This window comes from Antedon bifida, chromosome 9, assembly GCF_963402885.1.
Source record: "Antedon bifida chromosome 9, ecAntBifi1.1, whole genome shotgun sequence".
In the NCBI taxonomy this organism is placed as follows: domain Eukaryota; kingdom Metazoa; phylum Echinodermata; class Crinoidea; order Comatulida; family Antedonidae; genus Antedon; species Antedon bifida.
Genome location: NC_136234.1, coordinates 7,737,063 through 7,756,675, shown reverse-complemented (window position 1 = coordinate 7,756,675; position 19,613 = coordinate 7,737,063). Strand labels below are relative to the sequence as shown.

The window sequence follows — 19,613 nt, the reverse complement described above, 5'->3', positions numbered from 1 at the left end:
ACGAAAAAAAAGGAATTATTCAATGATTTTTACATCCATGGAAAATGCCCAGGAGTATCTGATGCAGAGCTCGTCAGCAACAACACTGTAGATATAATCCATGGCTGGGCCAACTTCACTGATCTTGCCATTAATCTGTCAGGAAGTGGTTACTTCTTTAAATTCAGCATTGTTTATTCCAACTCATCCACGCTAGAAGGTATCAACTCAACAGAGTTTTCTGTCATTGAGGGTGTTTTCCACATATCAATCGCAGATCAACACTAAAAGTTGTTGAGAAATTTGATGTTCAGTTTAATCTAATTGAAGATTTTACAATGGATATTGCAGAACATCTGGATTCCAAGGTTGGTGATTTTTTAATTAATTATAAGTCATTTTCAAATTGTCAATGCAGTTTTTCTCTCTAATTAACCATCCATCTTCTATTTAATACTGCATTATAATTCTAAAATCACCATCAATTGTAGACTAGTGTATCCAATCTAAGAGCAACTTCTTTTTGAAGACTACAGTCCATTTCAAATTTTCAATGCAGGTCTCCCTCTATTTAACCCACTACCTTCTATTAATACTTCCCCCTACCCCAATTTTAAAAGCATCTTCAATTGTAGACTACCGTATCCACTCTAAGAGCAACAAACGTTACTGTTACCATGAATAGGTATAATAAGTTCAATTTATCCACGGAGGCCCAGATCAACACAGGGTTGCTCTTCCCAGCTTCTCGAACTTCACTAAATTCTTATTGGATGCTACACACACAGATCCTCTCAATTTAAGATGCAGGCGAGCATGTTCATACATGCATATACATACTGTACATTAATTAAACAAATATCCAGTCAAATGTGTGTACAACAGGGTCATTGTTTAGAAATTGAGCAACGCATTGCTTTTTCAACCTTTGACATCCATTGACAGTTTTCATTTGAGCACCCACAGAGAAGGTACCTTAAGTTAAAATGTCAGACTATGCGAATGAATCTAAGGAAGAAGAGTGCTAGCAGTGGATCTAATCAACTATTGTAAGTATTAAGCCTAAGAAATAAATATTTAGAATAATTATTCTTTGTGTTGAAGTATACAGTGCCAGTAACTACTGTTTATGTGTACACTAAACTGTTTGCCAGTCCAAACTTCTAGCATTCTCTTTATTTGCCTTCTTTCCTTCTTTGGAAACTTAAGATTATATAATCGTTGGGAAAACTAACATTATCAGCTCTATCACTCATTATTTCTGGTCATTAATGGTGATGATTTTTATATTTTTAATTAATAAACAATTTATTGAATCATGGCAATGATTGTTATTAGATTGAGAGAAAATAATTATAAATAGACCACCATGGTTCCTTAGGCAGGATGCTTTACTCTCATTGCCTTATTCTTCGGATGAGATGTAAAGCCGTTGGTCCTGTGTACTTAACAGTGCACATTAAAGAACGTGGTACACTGTTTGAAAAAAGTAGGGGATTGTCTCCCGGTGTGCTGATCTGGTAGGCGCTGCACTGCTGGCTGTCGAGGGTCCGTGGAGGGCCTAATCCGAATTTCCTCAGTTTCCAGTAAAGCTTGAGGACCAGAATAATACATTATAATAACACAGGTTGTGTTAAAATACTTCTATAAAGGAACATTCTTACATTGGAAAGTGTTAGTTCTGTAATTGTAACTTTTTTTTCCCTGAGGTTTTTGTCTGGCACTTATTCATTCGATAGTGACACTTATTTATTTGTTTCAGATTATTATGAGCCACATTATTCAGTTGCTTTCTTGGATATTGGAGAAGTTACTGTAGAAAGTCCATCGTTTGTACGTGAATATACATTTCATAATGGCTTCAGTCCTGCTATCTGGATGCAATTCAGGATAATGTAATTCACCACACAGTTGGAGCAGGTAAGCAATACCAAAATACTTCTCTTTTCCTTATATAGTAACTTACATTTTAGATTTTAGACAACAACATTGGGGTGATGCCATTTGTCATTGGGCCATCTTCTCTTAGTCATGAAGCTGTTGATAAGTATGTGTGAGAATGTAGTCATCGTTTATAATTGGTACAAGCCTGTTCTTTGATTGCGATGAGTTACAGGTAGGTTCAGTAAGAATATAAACATTTGTAGCATGTTACAAACTGAATACTGTAATTAAGCAATTATGATGAATTAGATTAGATAATGTATAAATGTAAAAATCATGATGAATGGAACAATGTTAATGACGATGAAATAAAAGTGGGAAACCCAAAAAAGACACCAAAAAAAAAATATAAAAATTTTCAATAAATATGAACATTTTTATTATTCATTTTAAAAGATTTTATTTCTGTTTTTCAAATGTTATTATTTTGTCAGTTTGGGGAACTATATTTTGCATTCTGTCAAATAAAATCAATGTATAGATATTATATATGCATACTTGACTTTCATAAGGAAATTTGTCAAAGGACTTTCTTACTCTTCTACCTTCTTTTTCTTAACGTGTACTGATAATGCCATTCCATTGTGTAATCAGTCACGTAATTTATAAATTCTGATTAAAATATTACATTTTCCCATTAACATTTTCATGTAAATATTTCAGAATCAACCGGAGAATGCAGGTCAAAGTGCAAAACAGTGTGCACCTTGTGGTCCAGACAATGGAAATGCTGGATACGTGAGGGCAAATTTCATGTCTGGTGATAATGGTGCTCCATTTTTTCCATTTCATGGTATACATAATTACCCAGCTATTGCTGGAAACACAAGATTGCAAGGTATGTAAAAGCATGACATAATCTGGTCCTTACTTGGACAAACCTAGTCCTTACTTGGACAAACCAGTTGAGTTCTATTGCAGGAAACGCATACTCATACTGTTTACACATGAAGCTGAATGCTTATTTGGATAACATAAAATTGCCATTGTATCCAAGTTATCACCACTGTAATGTTGAGGTTGTCCCTTAGTACTGTTTTATCATAAAATATGTCTTTAATATCGGAATACATTTTTGGTGAAACTTACCAAATGAATATATTTCAACATACTTATTTATTTACAAATAAAGGTATTTTGCTCTTTCTTATCAATAGATGTCACATTCGCTCATTTTGATACTGCGTGTAAGAAAGATCATTACGCTACTATGACCAATCCATCAAATGATGATGGTATCCACCCAATGTCCGCTGTAGGTACTGTACAAAGAAGGTAACAGTCAGAGACAAGAACAGGGTTTACATACATATACCTAATTTAGGGTAAGTACTAATAGTATTTATCCTATATATCTACGGACCACTTGCATTTATCCAAGTTACGTAAATGTAAATCATTGTGTATCCTTACTTGCTAGTTGCATTATTTTCATCAACCTAGTACACTTACCTACAATACTTTTTGTAATGTACCGATTTACAATACAAATAAGTGAGAGAGAGACAAGTTCTGTTATAGTTGAAAGCTAGCACTGAAGTGTTTATTCTTTATTCTACATCTACTATATATAATAACAATATCAGTAATGGGTAATTAATCTGTCAAGGTGGAATGTTTAGTGGTCTCAGCAGAGGGGTCTACTTTAGCCATTAGTGACCATTAAGTAGCCAGGGTTATATAGAAGTGGGTTAACATAATATATATGGTAACAGGTGAAGGAAGTATAAATAATTGGTAGCAAGTAATATTAATCAAGTTCAATACATTACATTCCCTCCCTTCTATTATAAACAATTCTAAGCTATTCATTTATAATTGAATCAAAGCAGCACTGTACTAAGTTATGGTTTAATAACACTTTAAATGTATATGGTATAATGCACTGTATAAAGTAAAACATAAGATCAACATTTTAAATTGTCCAGTAATAATGTCCATAAAAGTTTCTATATTTCAGTTATTAAAAATGTCCATATCTTTCCGGCGGTTTTCTATCGCGAGTAAGGTATACTCTTCGCTGAGCAGTAATAGACTGTGCTTCGACAGTCGATTGTGATGTTTCCACTGTTCAGATTTGGATTAATGAGCATTGGAGGTAATTGTGGAGGATCATCTTTGTTTGTAAGCTGTTTATCCTGAGTTTGAACAGGCCTATAACGCTTCCTGATATGGTCGGCATGACGACGACAAACTCGTCCATCTTCTAGTTTTGTCTTGAATGAGATGCGACCGGATTTTAATATTATTGTTCCGGGTAACCATTTCAGATTTTGTCCTCTAAAGTTCTTTATATACACCTACTCTCCTTCTGCAAAAGTGCGTTCTTTGCATGACGATCATGGGCTAATTTCTGTTTTTCAAGTTGAGTGATAACACGATCTGCTTGATAAGGGTGTAAAAGATCAAAATGCGTTTTCAATTTTCGGCCATTCAGTAATTCTGCTGGTGTTTTGCCAGTTGTGCTATGAGGTGTATTTCTATATTTAAATAGGAATCTTGAATTGTTTTTTTTTTTAACTTTATTTGGTAATCAAGGTTAAAAAACAATAAAATATAATACATAGAAAATAGAAAAACAATTGCACGGAAAAAACAGGCCTTGATTACAAGGAATGCCAAGAAAAGTTAAAAACTTATTTCCACTTGGGTCCTAAAAACAAGAAACTGATAACAAGAACATACAAATTACAACATAAGAATCTTGCGACTTTTGTTTCGATATATCCATCTTTCGTACGTTTCATTGTTTCTTTAAATGTGCGTACAGCACGTTCCGCAAGACCATTCGATGATGGGTGATATGGGGCTGTTAAAGAATGTCTTATTCCATTTCGCTTTACGAATGTATGAAATTCATCACTGGTGAAACATGTTCCATTGTCGGATACTATTTTATCTGGCAATCCATGCGATGCAAATATAAGCCTGAGCTTATCCACTGTGGTATTTGTCGTTGAGGAATTTACCGGAATTACCTCAAGCCATTTTGAGTATGCATCGTATTGAAAACATTTTTCCAATAAATGGTCCAGCACAGTCGATATTTAATCGTGACCATGGTCTATTTGGCCAATTCCATGGGTGCAATGGTGCTTTAGGTGGTAAAGTTTGATTGGATTGGCTTTGATATGTCTTTGTCCATATTAGGCCACCATAACGAATCCCGAGCAAAACTTTTCATTCTGACAATTCCAGTATGACCGTCATGTAGTGCTTGTAGCAACTGTTTTCTACCAGGCTGTGGAACAACAATTCTATTTTCCCACAAAATACATCCATCTTGTGTAGAGAGTTCTCTTTGTCAGATCCATCCAATATGGTTGCAAGTTTTCAATGTAGTAAAGAACTCGAGAAAGTGTTGGATCTTTAACCGTCCAACCTTGGTTCATTGGCTCCATCAATAGAACAGTTTCGGCAGGTTGTGGAATTGATTCTGGTTTTCCTGGCAATGGTAATCTGCTTAAGGCATCCGCATTGGCATGGGACTTTGTCAGTTTGAATCTTAATGTATATTTGTATGTACCTAATTTCAGTGCCCATAAACGTTGGATTCTAGCTGATGCTTGGCTGGGCACAAGTCTGTCCTCATTAATAAGACCCAGCAATGGCTTATGGTCTGTTACCAATGTGAAATGTCTACCATAAATGTAAGACTGAAATCGCGTTACCCCGAAAACGCATGCCAAACCTTCTTTCTCAATTTGCGAATACTTTTTTTCCGCTTCTGCAAGTGTTCTAGATGCAAATGCGATTGGTCTTCCTGTACCGTCACTTTGTCGATGTGCTAACACAGCCCCAATTCCATATTGAGATGCATCACACGATAATATTATTTCCTTTTTTGGATCATAATGTGCAAGTACTCTGCAGGAAAGTAGCAATTCCTTTGATTTATCAAAAGTAGATTGTTCTAAATTTGTCCAGTTCAAAGCTTTATCCTTACGAAGTAAGGCATATAACAGAGCAATTAAGTGTGTTGGATAAGTTTGGTAAAAACTTCATAATAAGATAATAATCCCAAATAAGCTCTCAGTTCTGTCAAGTTTTGAGACGCTGGAGCATCTTTAATTGCTCTCACTTTGGCGTTTGTGGGATGCAATCCCTCTTTGTCGATCAGGTGTCCCAAATAACCAACAGATTTAACCATAAAAACACACTTACTCTTTTTTAGACGAAGTCCAGCATCTGCCAGTCGCTTTAGGACGGTTTCAAGAGTTTCGAAATGCTCAAAGTCATTCTTTCCTGTAATTAATATATCGTCCAGGTATACTGTAACACCTTTAACTCCTTGTAATAGTCCTTCCATGACATGCTGGAAAATCGCTGGTGCTGAAGAGACTCCAAACGGCAACCGTGTATATTGTAAAGTCCCTTTTGAGTGTTGATTACAACATATTTTCGAGAATCTTTATCCAAGAGTAATTGTTGGTACGCTTGTGACATATGTCCAATTTAGTAAATTTTTCTTCGGGGCAAAGGATACTGATCAACTTTGGCTGCTTTATTTACAGTAATTTTGTAGTCACCACAGATCCTAATGGTAGATTTATCTGCCTTAAGTACCGGAACTATTGGTGCAGCCCAGTCTGAAAACTGTATAGGTTCAATAATGCCTTCTCATTGTAAGCGATCAAGTTAGTCATCTACTTTCTGTCGCAAAGCATACGGAACATTTCTGGCTTCGCAAAATTTTGGCATTGTCTCTTTATCAACATACATTTTTGCTTCAGTACCCTTAAGGGTACCTAGTTCATCTTTAAATATTTCTTGGTATTTACCAAGCAGTGAACTTAAATCTAATTGGTTTATTACCTTGATTTGTTGCCAGTCCAACTTTATAAACTGAAGCCAGTCTCGACCAATTAGGGTAGGTCCATCTGTTCGCACAATCGTTAACGGTAATATTGTAGTAGTACTCTGGTATGTAACTTCAGCATTAATTTTACCCAAAACATCCATTATTTGTCCAGTGTACGTACGTAGCTTAACTGACGAAGGTTCAAGTTTTCTTTCAGGCCATAATTGCCTAAATTTCGTCTGCGACATTATTGATACCGAGGCTCCTGTGTCAATTTCCATTTCAGTATCCAAACCCTCTAACAGTATCTTAACTTTCATAGGTGGAGGACTAGACGTGGTCTTTATTCCAAATAATTCTTCATACATTTCTGTAGCTATGTTGCTTGGTTCATCGCTTGGCTCATCTGCCACAACATTTTTAACTGTTTGGGGCTTCCCCTTCTTTTTGCTAAGACAAACAGATTGAATGTGTCCTACCTTGTTACAATAATGGCAAGTTGTTTGCTTAAAATAACATTTGTCTGGCAAATGGTTATTCTTTCCACAGCGAAAACATGGTTTCGACTTCTTATTTGTATTTGACATAACTAGTTTTTATGGCTTCATAAGATTATGTTAACACAATATATGTGCATAAATTGCAATATTATAGCATAATTATTGGATATTAAAAAGTGAACATTTGCAAATTTTCGAAAAATTCTTTCGGTCCCCAGCAGTGAAATTTTCGAAAAATGGCCAAATACTTACCCTTTTATTTTTTGACTTAACTAGTTTTTATGTCTCCATAAGATGATGTTAACACAATATATGTGCATAAATTGCAATATTATAGCATACTTATTGAATTTTAAAAAGAAGAAAATTTGGCAATTTTTCTAAAAAATTCCTTTGGTCCCCCGCAGTGAATTTTTCGAAAAATGTCAAAATTTAGACCTTTTTATTTTTTTACACAACTAGTTACTATGGCTTTATAAGATGATGTTACCATAATATATGTGCATAAATGGCAATATTATAGCATAATTCTTGAAGTTTAAAAAGTGGAAATTTTGGACATTTTTTGAACAATTCCGTAAATTTTGACTTCTTTTTGTAAGCAATTTTGTTTACATTTTCAACTGCAGCTGCAGAGGTTGGCTGCGCCAGATCTCTTACATTTCTTGTTGCAGTTTCGATGCTAGTTGCAATTTCAACAGCTTTTTCCAGTGTCAGTGCTTTTTCTGCCAAAAGACCAAATTCCGTGATTACGGACGCCAAAAACTAGATGATCTCGTAACATTGTATTGAGCGAGGCTCCAAAGTTACAGAATTCTGCCATCGATCGAAGCGATGCCATAAATTCAGGCACTGTTTCATTATCACGTCGAAAGCGTGAGTTGAATTTGTATCGCTGTACAATTTCACTAGGCACATGGACTGTGATGCCCATTCATAGCTGTTACCAGCTCATCGAATGTTTTATCCTTGGGTTTTTCTGGTGTAACCAAATTTCGTAAAAGCTTATAAGATGATGGGCCAATAACTGTTAACAGTGTTGCTTGTTTCTTCTCCTCTGTAGTAATTTCTTTTGCCTTGAAATACAAGTTACTTACTTACTTATTTGTTTTCATAGCTATCCCCAATATTGGGGACATTTCGCCGTCATTGACATTATGTTGACATAGCACAACTTTTCTTAATTTTATGAGAGACGTTAATTTTGATGAGAAGGTCATGGAACACTAATTAATTTTAAAAACAACTAAAAACCTGGGACCTGTAACCCTGACGGGTACTCTCCCTCCGGGTCAAAGGGATCCCGAAACTCATCGGTGGGCAGGGGCGCTCATCTCCCTGTTCAGGACTATTCCTGATGATTACCCAACCTATTTACATTTAAAATTAAAATCAAACATCAAGACATAACTTAATCAACTTAATGACTACTGGACATAGTAGTTATTGTCTTCTATAAAAGATGCTGGAAGCACTTCCTTATATAGTCTTCTTCTTCTGTCTGTTGTTCTTCTTCTTCCTCAGACTCTAGTCTAAAGTCTAAACGCTCAACAAACTGTGACCAATCTTCCCTTCCTTCAATAAATTCTTCAATTTTGCCAATAAGGGCCATTCTCGTCGCCACTGTAGTGTAATGTACCGATTTACAATACAAATAAGTGAGAGAGAGACAAGTTCTGTTATAGTTGAAAGCTAGCACTGAAGTGTTTATTCTTTATTCTACATTTACTATATATTATAATAACAATATCGGTAATGGGTAATTAATCTGTCAAGGTGGAATGTTTAGTGGTCTAAGCAGAGGGTCTACTTTAGCCATTAGTGACCATTAAGTAGCCAGGGTTATATAGAAGTGGGTTAACATAATATATATGGTAACAGGTGAAGGAAGTTTAAATAATTGGTAGCAAGTAATATTAATCAAGTTCAATACATTACACTTTTCATTTAATCTTAACAGTAAAGTTAATCTTTCTGATTGCGTGGAGATGGATTGTGATGCATTTAAGAAAGCAATGATCAGAGATGAAGATGGTGGAATTCTAGGAGGATCACGGCCTGGTTATGTTATTCCTGATTCTCCATACGAGTGGGATAGAGATCCGAGACGTGGACTTAAAATTCCTTATGATGAAAAATGTCCACATAAAGGTTGGTTGTCTGCTTTAATGTTGAATTTTAGCTTTTGTAAACTGTGATTCTTCCCTAAATCTTTCCTCCTATTAAAGTTGCACTCTTGAAACAAGACCAGTCCATTCACCGAAAATTTTTACGGATATGTACAGGAAGATTATTCCATAAGGTTGATGCTCTATAGTTAAACATTCTCTTTCCATAAATATTGTTCCATGCTGGAACATTTAGAGTTTTTGTTGATTGACTTCTTGTATTTTTTGTGTGAAAAGTGTCCATAAATTTGAATAGATTTGTTAAATAAGATGGTGCTAAACCCTGTAGGCATTTAAATAGCATAATTAATAAATCATTTTCCCATCTGTCATGGACACTCTTCCATTTTAGTGAGGACATCAATTCTGTTATAGGGGTGTACATATCAGCATAAAGAATGATTCTAGCTACTCTATTTTGAAGTACTTGAAGACGATTAACAAGTTCTAAGTTACAATTTGACCAAACATTACTACAGTAATCAAAACAAGGTAATACTATTGCATTAGCAAGTAGTCTTAAAGCAAAATTTGGAATATAATATCTTAATCTACGAATAATACCGATACGTTGTGATACTCTAGAAGCTACTTGTTCAACATGCTGTTTCCATGACATAAGTGAATCAAATGTAAGTCCAAGATATTTAAAATTGTCAACTCTTTCGACATCATTGCCATTAATAGAAAGAGAAATATGGGTTCCAGAAGATCCAAACGATCAGTTCATGCCAACTCCTGACTCCAGCATTTATGGCGAGAACTATTTTGATCGCGATTGGCAGACTCTTTGGATACTTATACGTGGTAGTGACCCAATTGACATCATCACTACACCGGTTATAATGGTTGACTTTGGTGTGGCTCCTGTTGATGTTTTCTATGAAGAAGATCTTGTTAACAATCTTGCCAGTTTGGTATATATAATAAGTAAATAGCTTTCTTTAACCATATTAAAGTATCACATAATCTATCCAGATTTCTTCTTTTTTCAGTTTCATATGTTTAGAAATGAGTTGAATTTTATTTAATTACCTATTCTTTTAATATGTAAACAATAATTAATATTTTTTCCTTACAGGCAATTCAACCCTTGAACATGATGAGTTAGTTAACCTTCAAGCAGAAATTGTTAATGCAGCACAAACCGGTACTTTGTACGAGAGTCTTGAAGTTGAGGTTATTAGCAATGACCGATCCTTCTCCCCCAGCTGAAGACCCAACAAGGGGTGTGAGAGCAACAAATACAACAGGAGGTCCAAGTACAGGCAATGAAACGTAAGTCACATTTTAAGAAGTAATGAGTTGAAGTAGAGTTTTCTGTAGAGTTACTGTAGTATAGAACTGGCTTGTATCGTCTTGTCCAAAGTCTTAAATTGTATTCTCATGTGTGGCGTGCAACAAACATAACCATAATGCCTATATCATTACAAACCAACATAACTAATTGGTTCACAGGTATTCTGAGAAGCAAGCTGAAGAAGAGGCATCTAGTGACCAAGGAGTAGAAATCATCTATCAATTCCAAAGCACAATGAGTATACGTTTAAGGCTGATGCTATGGAGAACCATCCATTTGAGGTTCAGCCTTGCATCTCTATATTGGATACCAGTGTAGGTTTTAACACAATTCTTTCTAAACTCCAATATACTGTAGGCTATCAAGCTTTGGTAATACACCATAGGTTTGATACAAATATTCTACGAAAAAAAGGAATTATTCAATGATTTTTTGATTTTTTCAGGCTGAAATTGTGCAAAATCTGGGACATTCTTCACATCCATGGAAAATGCCCAGGAGTATCTGCTGCAGAGCTCGTCAACAACAACACTGTAGATATAATCCATGGCTGGGCCAATCTGTCGGGAAGTGGTTACTTCTTTGAATTCAGCATTGTTTATTCCAACTCATCCACGCTAGAAGGTATCAACTCAACAGAGTTTTCTGTCATTGAGGGTGTTTTCCACATATCAATCGCAGATCAACAGTAAAAGTTTTGGAGAAATTTAATGTTCAGTTTAATCTAATTGAAGATTTTACAACGGATATTGCAGAACATCTGGATTCCAAGGTTGGTGATTTTTTAATTAATTATAAGTCATTTTCAAATTGTCAATGCAGTTCTCTCTCTAATTAACCATCCATCTTCTATTTAATACTGCATTATAATTCAAAAATCACCATCAATTGTAGACTAGTGATGTATCCAATCTAAGAGCAACTTCTTTTTGAAGACTACAGTCCATTTCAAATATTCAATGCAGGTCTCCCTCTATTTAACCCACTACCTTCTATTAATACTTCCCCTACCCCAATTTTAAAAGCATCTTCAATTGTAGACTATTGTATCCACTCTAAGAGCAACTTATGTTGAAGACTAGCCAAAAGTACCTACAAGTCGACACTCCCATAAAAATCCAATTACAGACTACTTTCAAATTTGATTTCATCGGCTGTATAAATCGCCTCAAATTAAAGACAAGCCAATAGCCAAGGACATATCAACCTTGAAGAATTATAATGCAATTGCTGTAGCGGGTGAAAACGATTTAAACACGGCACATCTTTTTAAAAAAAAAATAGGCATTGTTGCTGGTACAATGCAAACTTCACTCTCACAAAGCATAAACACCTTAAAAACCAGAATCTCGCCAAAACCTAGATTATCTCAAAATATTTCCTGCCCTTTATATAGTCCGTACAGCTTATTACCCACACAGTACATATCTTTTACTTACCTGTTCTGCCAGTAGGTAATTGAAAAATCAGCAAATTTTGTCAAATTAACAAGTGGCAACACTTGTACAGGTAAGAAGAATAAGAAAAACTTATTTTATTGTGTTTTTCTATAGGAGATAACCCAGAAGCCTAGAAGTAGAAATGAATACTTTTACAGGTAAGCTTTAATATAGTTTATAAACAAAGTATGTAAAATGAGAATACTTCTTTTGCTAATAGAAGAGACAATTCCAGAGTGCCATAAAATCAAGACCATATATTTGTTGTTTTAAACATGGAAAAAATTTTTATGGTAGATCTTAAGTTCTTCAATGCAATCAGTGCAATCAAAGTACTTAATGTACAGATAGATATTAGGAATATATTAAATTGTTAACTTTTCTTTTATTATTGATCAGCAGATGAAACTTTTAAAGAAGAAGAAAACATCACAGGTAAGCTTATAAAACATTACTAATAAAAATCTATACCAGCTGGTGCTGAGGTGAGGTGAAATTAAGATTGACTCTTTCTATGAAGTTCTTTTTTAGTGTTAAAATTAATTAATCCATGTCCCATTTTCCATTCCAATCTGTCCCTGTGTCATAAGAAATGTTTAAGAGTTGTGCAACTGTAGATGCCGGAAATGGCACTTATCAGACACAAATTAGATTTTCGTAAACATTACATTCTTAACATTTTATTGTTGTTTATCAGCAGATGATGCTGATAGTTATGGACAACTAGAAATTGCCACAACATCAGGTAAGTCTATACTACAATATTAGCAGCAAAACATTTGAAAACACAAATGTACAATGTATCAAGAACGAAAATGTATAAAATATTAATGTTATAAATTGTTTTTGTTTACTACTATAGGAGATGACCTATACAACCATGACGATCTCACAGGTAAGTTTATATTTAAAAAGGTTCGTTCTTCACATGCCAAAGAGCATTCAATTGGTTAAAGAGCAGTGCATATATATGATTAGACTGGGTTCCAGCCCGTAAATAGTAAAGATAAATAATTTTGCACATATGGTGATAACCTACGTCATTCTTATCGGATATTTGCGGGCATGCAAATCGATTTCTTCACATATTTCCCCAGTGCGTAAATCTGAGTATTATATTATACGTATAAAACGCCATATGTGCCAAAATTTACGGGCTGGAACACAGTCTAATATAGGATGGATGTCTGAGGTTGTCATATGTACCTGTAGGCCTATACTTCTGTATTTAAGCATTTTAATTGGAATATTGTTGAACATTAAAGGGAAAGAGATCAATATAGTGTTATTTTTGAACAAGTACAGTACTACAGTAGTTATAAAATATGGGCCGGTTGTTGGTCGCAAATATTCAATTTCTCGATTCCAAGTGGATAGCTGTTATGTGACATCAAAATAGGACAAATTTAGGACAAATACATCTGTAAGAGATGATAGAATAATTGCATTTTTGTTTTTCTCATTTTGCAGGCAAGAAAGAGACATCAAATCCTGGATTCTCAATTCAAAATTGGATAATTATAAGGATGAAAGTTAAGAATGAAAAAATGATGCTGATGAGTTTTTGATTTTAAAAGGTTTGAAAATAGATATAACATAACGTATGTTAACGTTCTGATTGATATACTTGTTTTTAATAGTGTTACCATATCAATTTGTCAGGCTGTTGCACCTAAGGGCGCGTTTATACAACACGCTATTACACGCATATTCAACACGCCTACGAGAAGTGTGTTCTATAACATCGAAGAGATTCCGTGTAATGAGATTTGAATTGCAAAAAATGCTACTTGGCTGAATCCTAACATTTTGTGGATTCCCGGTTGCTGTTATTATTATAAATAATAGTGTAATTTGATATTTGGGCTACAATAGTCTATAGATTATAGCATGGATTAATTAGTTTAAACTAATTGATACATGGTTATATACTACAAGTTGATCAATTTGGAAATGTTTGCAATATTAAAAGTGTAATTTGATATTTGGGCTACAATAGTCTATAGCATGTATTAATTAGTTTAAACTAATTGATTCCGTAAATCTTCTAATTGTAACCCTGGGTTATTATTTTTTGATTGTTTTTTAGGGTGGGTTACTATTAGAAGTGGGGGGGAGGGGGGAAGGGGGATTCCTATTGGAGTAGTGGGTTATTATTACTAATCTTAAATTAGGCACCTGTAAATAGTAAGGCACCTGAAAATAGTAACCCACCCCAACTTTTCCGGTCAGCAAATCATAGAAAAATAATAAAACAGTACGAATAAATAAATTTCTTTGAACTTTATTTTATAAACTCAAAAACACTCAGTCCTTCCGAGATCAACATGCATTATCTCCTTATTTTCAAAATATTGCTGCATAATAAACGACCAGTCTTAATGTCATTTTTTCAATAGTTTTTGTGACTCTAATAATAACCTCCCCCATGGGTTACTAGTAGTAGTAGTGGGTTATTATTATAGATTGACTTATAAGTTGGGTTACTACTAGAAGGGGGGTTACTATTAGAGTGTGGGTTACTATTAGAATTGACGGTACATGGTATAATACAAGCTGATCAATTTGGAAATGTTTACAATATTAAAGTGTAATTTATTAAGTTATTCAGTGATTAAATATTTCAAAGTATTTCAGCTAGAATGTCAATGTTTCTAATTTATTTTTCTTTACATTATGATCATTTATTTATACATAAAAATCATCACATATAAGACAAGAACAATTGTCCTGTAATTGATCCTGCTGGAGATAGATTTCATACATGTAAAAAACGTCAAATGTTTTTTAAAAAATTACTGGTATGAATATGAAAATATGAAGCACAATTAGTGTAGTATGTTCCCTAATAAAATTCTTAAATTTAATACTGTAACAGACTGAAATTAGGAACTATCCAGTGTATGTTAGATTCAATTAATAGTATTCCTAACACAGTACATTACTGTAGCAGCTTTGAGCGAGTAGCCAGATTTCTAATTCTTACATGATTGTACAGTAGAACAAATCATCAATAAAATAATCCAATACTTTTACTGGATTTGAACATCAGATGAATCTCTGATGAATCTAAAGATGTTAAAAACCACATGGACAATTGTTATTTAAATATTTTCAACGTCATGACAATACAAATTACATATTTAGAATATGACATCAACTAAGAACAATATAGCCATAGAAAATGAGAAAAACTGCAACCAGCTGCCCAAGAACATTTACTCCATCAACACATCAGACACTAGGCCTATATGAAAAGGAAAAAGACATTATTAATGTCAACACAACGAGTACCAGACAACATAACTCTTTTGGGATCATTTCAGCCACCAGTTATTGCGGCCGTCAGTTATGCCAGTACATTTTTTTTTTAAATTTATTTTACATTATAAAATATGGGCCGGTTGTTGGTCGCAAATATTCAATTTCTCGATTCCAAGTGGATAGCTGTTATGTGACATCAAAATAGGACAAATTTAGGACAAATACATCTGTAAGAGATGATAGAATAATTGCATTTTTGTTTTTCTCATTTTGCAGGCAAGAAAGAGGTAGCGAAATTGTTGACATCAAATCCTGGATTCTCAATTCAAAATTGGATAATTATAAGGATGAAAGTTAAGAATGAAAAAATGATGCTGATGAGTTTTTGATTTTAAAAGGTTTGAAAATAGATATAACATAACGTATGTTAACGTTCTGATTGATATACTTGTTTTTAATAGTGTTACCATATCAATTTGTCAGGCTGTTGCACCTAAGGGCGCGTTTATACAACACGCTATTACACGCATATTCAACACGCCTACGAGAAGTGTGTTCTATAACATCGAAGAGATTCCGTGTAATGAGATTTTAATTGCAAAAAAGGCTACTTGGCTGAATCCTAACATTTTGTGGATTCCCGGTTGCTGTTATTATTATAAATAATAGTGTAATTCGATATTTGGGCTACAATAGTCTATAGATTATAGCATGGATTAATTAGTTTAAACTAATTGATACATGGTTATATACTACAAGTTGATCAATTTGGAAATGTTTGCAATATTAAAAGTGTAATTTGATATTTGGGCTACAATAGTCTATAGCATGTATTAATTAGTTTAAACTAATTGATTCCGTAAATCTTCTAATTGTAACCCTGGGTTATTATTTTTTGATTGTTTTTTAGGGTGGGTTACTATTAGAAGTGGGGGGGGGGGGGAAGGGGGATTACTATTGGAGTAGTGGGTTATTATTACTAATCTTAAATTAGGCACCTGTAAATAGTAAGGCACCTGAAAATAGTAACCCACCCCAACTTTTCCGGTCAGCAAATCATAGAAAAATAATAAAACAGTACGAATAAATAAATTTGTTTGAACTTTATTTTATAAACTCAAAAACACTCAGTCCTCCCGAGATCAACATGCATTATCTCCTTATTTTCAAAATATTGCTGCATAATAAACGACCAGTCTTAATGTCATTTTTTCAATAGTTTTTGTGACTCTAATAATAACCTCCCCCATGGGTTACTAGTAGTAGTAGTGGGTTATTACTATAGATTGACTTATAAGTTGGGTTACTACTAGAAGGGGGGTTACTATTAGAGTGTGGGTTACTATTAGAATTGACGGTACATGGTATAATACAAGCTGATCAATTTGGAAATGTTTACAATATTAAAGTGTAATTTATTAAGTTATTCAGTGATTAAATATTTCAAAGTATTTCAGCTAGAATGTCAATGTTTCTAATTTATTTTTCTTTACATTATGATCATTTATTTATACATAAAAATCATCACATATAAGACAAGAACAATTGTCCTGTAATTGATCCTGCTGGAGATAGATTTCATACATGTTAAAAACGTCAAATGTTTTTTAAAAAATTACCGGTATGAATATGAAAATATGAAGCACAATTAGTGTAGTATGTTCCCTAATAAAATTCTTAAATTTAATACTGTAACAGACTGAAATTAGGAACTATCCAGTGTATGTTAGATTCAATTAATAGTATTCCTAACACAGTACATTACTGTAGCAGCTTTGAGCGAGTAGCCAGATTTCTAATTCTTACATGATTGTACAGTAGAACAAATCATCAATAAAATAATCCAATACTTTTACTGGATTTGAACATCAGATGAATCTCTGATGAATCTAAAGATGTTAAAAACCACATGGACAATTGTTATTTAAATATTTTCAACGTCATGACAATACAAATTACATATTTAGAATATGACATCAACTAAGAACAATATAAAAATAGAAAATGAGAAAAACTGCAACCAGCTGCCCAAGAACATTTACTCCATCAACACATCAGACACTAGGCCTATATGAAAAGGAAAAAGACATTATTAATGTTAACACAACGAGTACCAGACAACATAACTCTTTTGGGATCATTTCAGCCACCAGTTATTGTGGCCGTCAGTTATGCCAGTACATTTTTTTTTTAAATTTATTTTACATGTGCCAATAAGTATGTGTGATTTTTACAAATAAAGTTGTTTTGTTTCCGTTTTGGTTTTATTCTGCAAATTGTGGTTTTTTAAATGTTGGAAATTAGTTTATTTATTATTAGTTACCATTACCAATATTAATAATTAATATTCATTTTATCGATAACAGGATTATGGTTTCTGTATCAAGTTATAAACTCCAAGTGCATAAGAAATGAAGAAGTACAATTAAAAAAACAAGAAATATTGTGTTTATGAGATGAGCCTTGTTGTTTGGGGTATCATGTATAATAATGATATGCAGAAATAAGAAAAGAAATATACGATTAATTATTATAATTAATCATTAAAACTAGATGTTAGATTAGTAAAATTTGTTTTGTATTAAGACACATTGATTAGTATTTATCGGCTGTTTAATAATTAATTAATATTTACTATATTCATAAAAACATTGCGCGGCTGATACTTGACTAGATACTAAACTAGTTTAATGGCCATTTAGTTCTGTGTTTATTTATGGCTATTTGGAGGCCTCCTTTTGTTTGGTGCGCATACAAAAGTGGGCCCGATCATCCGTTTAACACCCATACGCGAATCCTGGGCGAATATCTACTAGGCCTATTCTAGGCCTACCTAGCTAGGCTTAGGCTAGGGCCTAGCCTAAGAAAGATAAGCTAAATAGGCCTAGCTAGGCCCCTAGGCTAGTTATTTAATTTTGGCCCTAATTAATAGCGATATACAGTACTATATGCGGCGACTATAATAGGCTAGGCCTAACCTTTTAGCTTAGCTGAATAGGCCTATGCAACTAGTTTTTAAAATTGGTACCAACTCACCTCACGCCCAGCCAGGCGGCAAAGGCCGCATCACTTAGACCTAGGCTAGGCCTTCTAGGCCTAGAATAGAAGACACCGACAACAAATTAAAAGACATGCCTCTAGGACCTAGAATTATTTATAAATTTGGTGAAACAGAATTTAACCATTTAATTATTTTGTTTTATATAAATTGTAGCCTTAAGGATTGACAGAAAATAAACTTAGATAGGGGTCAATCGGTTGACTTTACTTCCCTCTTTTTAGTGTAAAATGGCCTTAAGGGTAATAATAAATTCCCCTTAGCACAGCGATTGTGGTATGAAAACGTTAAGGGGAAAGACAAAAAGGGTTATATCTGCCAATTTACCTACAAAATAAAAAAAAAGTTTGTATCGTAATTGGAATCATTAACATATAATTATGTTGAAACGCAAAAAAGAATATATTTAGCCGATATTTTGGTTTTAAACGGTTGGAATACCATCTTTCCCACTACACCTGTACAAATCCATTTGCATAACAACGCCGACATACCACCAACGATGAGATATAAATTCTTTTCTAAACACGTAACGAAGAGAACTATAATTCCTTTTTTTCTGACATTCAATTGTTAGTCATTCGCGGCGGTCAACGCGCCACACTGTTGAATTTTGATGTTGTTAATCTTTTACATTATATTATTCTAAATTAACCTGACTCTCTAAATATCTCTCTTTCAAAATAAAAGAAAAGCATTTTATATTTATTTAAAAAAAAAAAGAAATCCGTAGAGATTCGAACCCCAGCCAGTAGAGCTGAGAGAATACAATCCAAACGATAGTTACTAGAGCACTACCCGTTATGCCACAATGTACACGAGTAATAAAAGGTGACAATAGTATAGTCTTATACGCGCTTCATATTACGTCATTCTAATCGTTACGTCATAAATTTGCATATTCATGACGTACTTTTGAGGAAACGAATCTAGTTTTAACCTTGCTATTAACCAGAGGGCCGGATAGCTCAGTTGGTAGAGCGTCGTGGAACACGATTATCGTGGGTTCAAACCCCATGCCGGTCGGTGGAAAAGAGTTAAAGCTATGCGAGCTTCTGTGTTTGGGGTTCACAGACTTAAACGTCCCCCTTTCCACCACACATTATGAGGCAATAACATCAAAGCATCTGATGTGTGGTACCCCCAAGGCTGTGAGAGAG

At 34.0% G+C, this 19,613-nt stretch overlaps 1 protein-coding gene and 1 long non-coding RNA gene across 5 annotated transcripts; both read left to right on the top strand.

The window, feature by feature from the left end:
* The first annotated feature begins 249 nt into the window (after positions 1-249).
* LOC144852712 (fibrocystin-L-like) lies at positions 250-9,889 on the top strand. 4 transcript variants are annotated; one of them, XR_013614323.1, is made up of 7 exons: positions 250-347; positions 925-1,028; positions 1,742-1,899; positions 2,587-2,761; positions 3,081-3,248; positions 9,185-9,375; positions 9,768-9,889. XR_013614323.1 is itself a non-coding variant. In XM_078710667.1 (6 exons), exons 5-6 carry the CDS (start codon positions 9,213-9,215, stop codon positions 9,785-9,787), a joined length of 183 nt encoding a protein of 60 aa, XP_078566793.1. In that variant the 5' UTR covers positions 823-1,028; positions 1,742-1,899; positions 2,587-2,761; positions 3,081-3,248; positions 9,185-9,212; the 3' UTR covers positions 9,788-9,889. The 4 variants fall into 3 exon arrangements, 2 of the variants coding, with proteins under 2 accessions (XP_078566793.1, XP_078566791.1); XR_013614322.1 differs by lacking the exon at positions 250-347 and having other exon boundaries at positions 823-1,028; positions 9,745-9,883; XM_078710667.1 differs by lacking the exon at positions 250-347 and having other exon boundaries at positions 823-1,028.
* A 659-nt stretch (positions 9,890-10,548) lies between these two features.
* LOC144852382 (uncharacterized) lies at positions 10,549-11,010 on the top strand. Its single transcript, XR_013614287.1, has 2 exons — positions 10,549-10,670; positions 10,851-11,010. It is a non-coding gene; the product is annotated as an uncharacterized LOC144852382 (long non-coding RNA).
* The last annotated feature ends 8,603 nt before the right edge of the window (positions 11,011-19,613 follow it).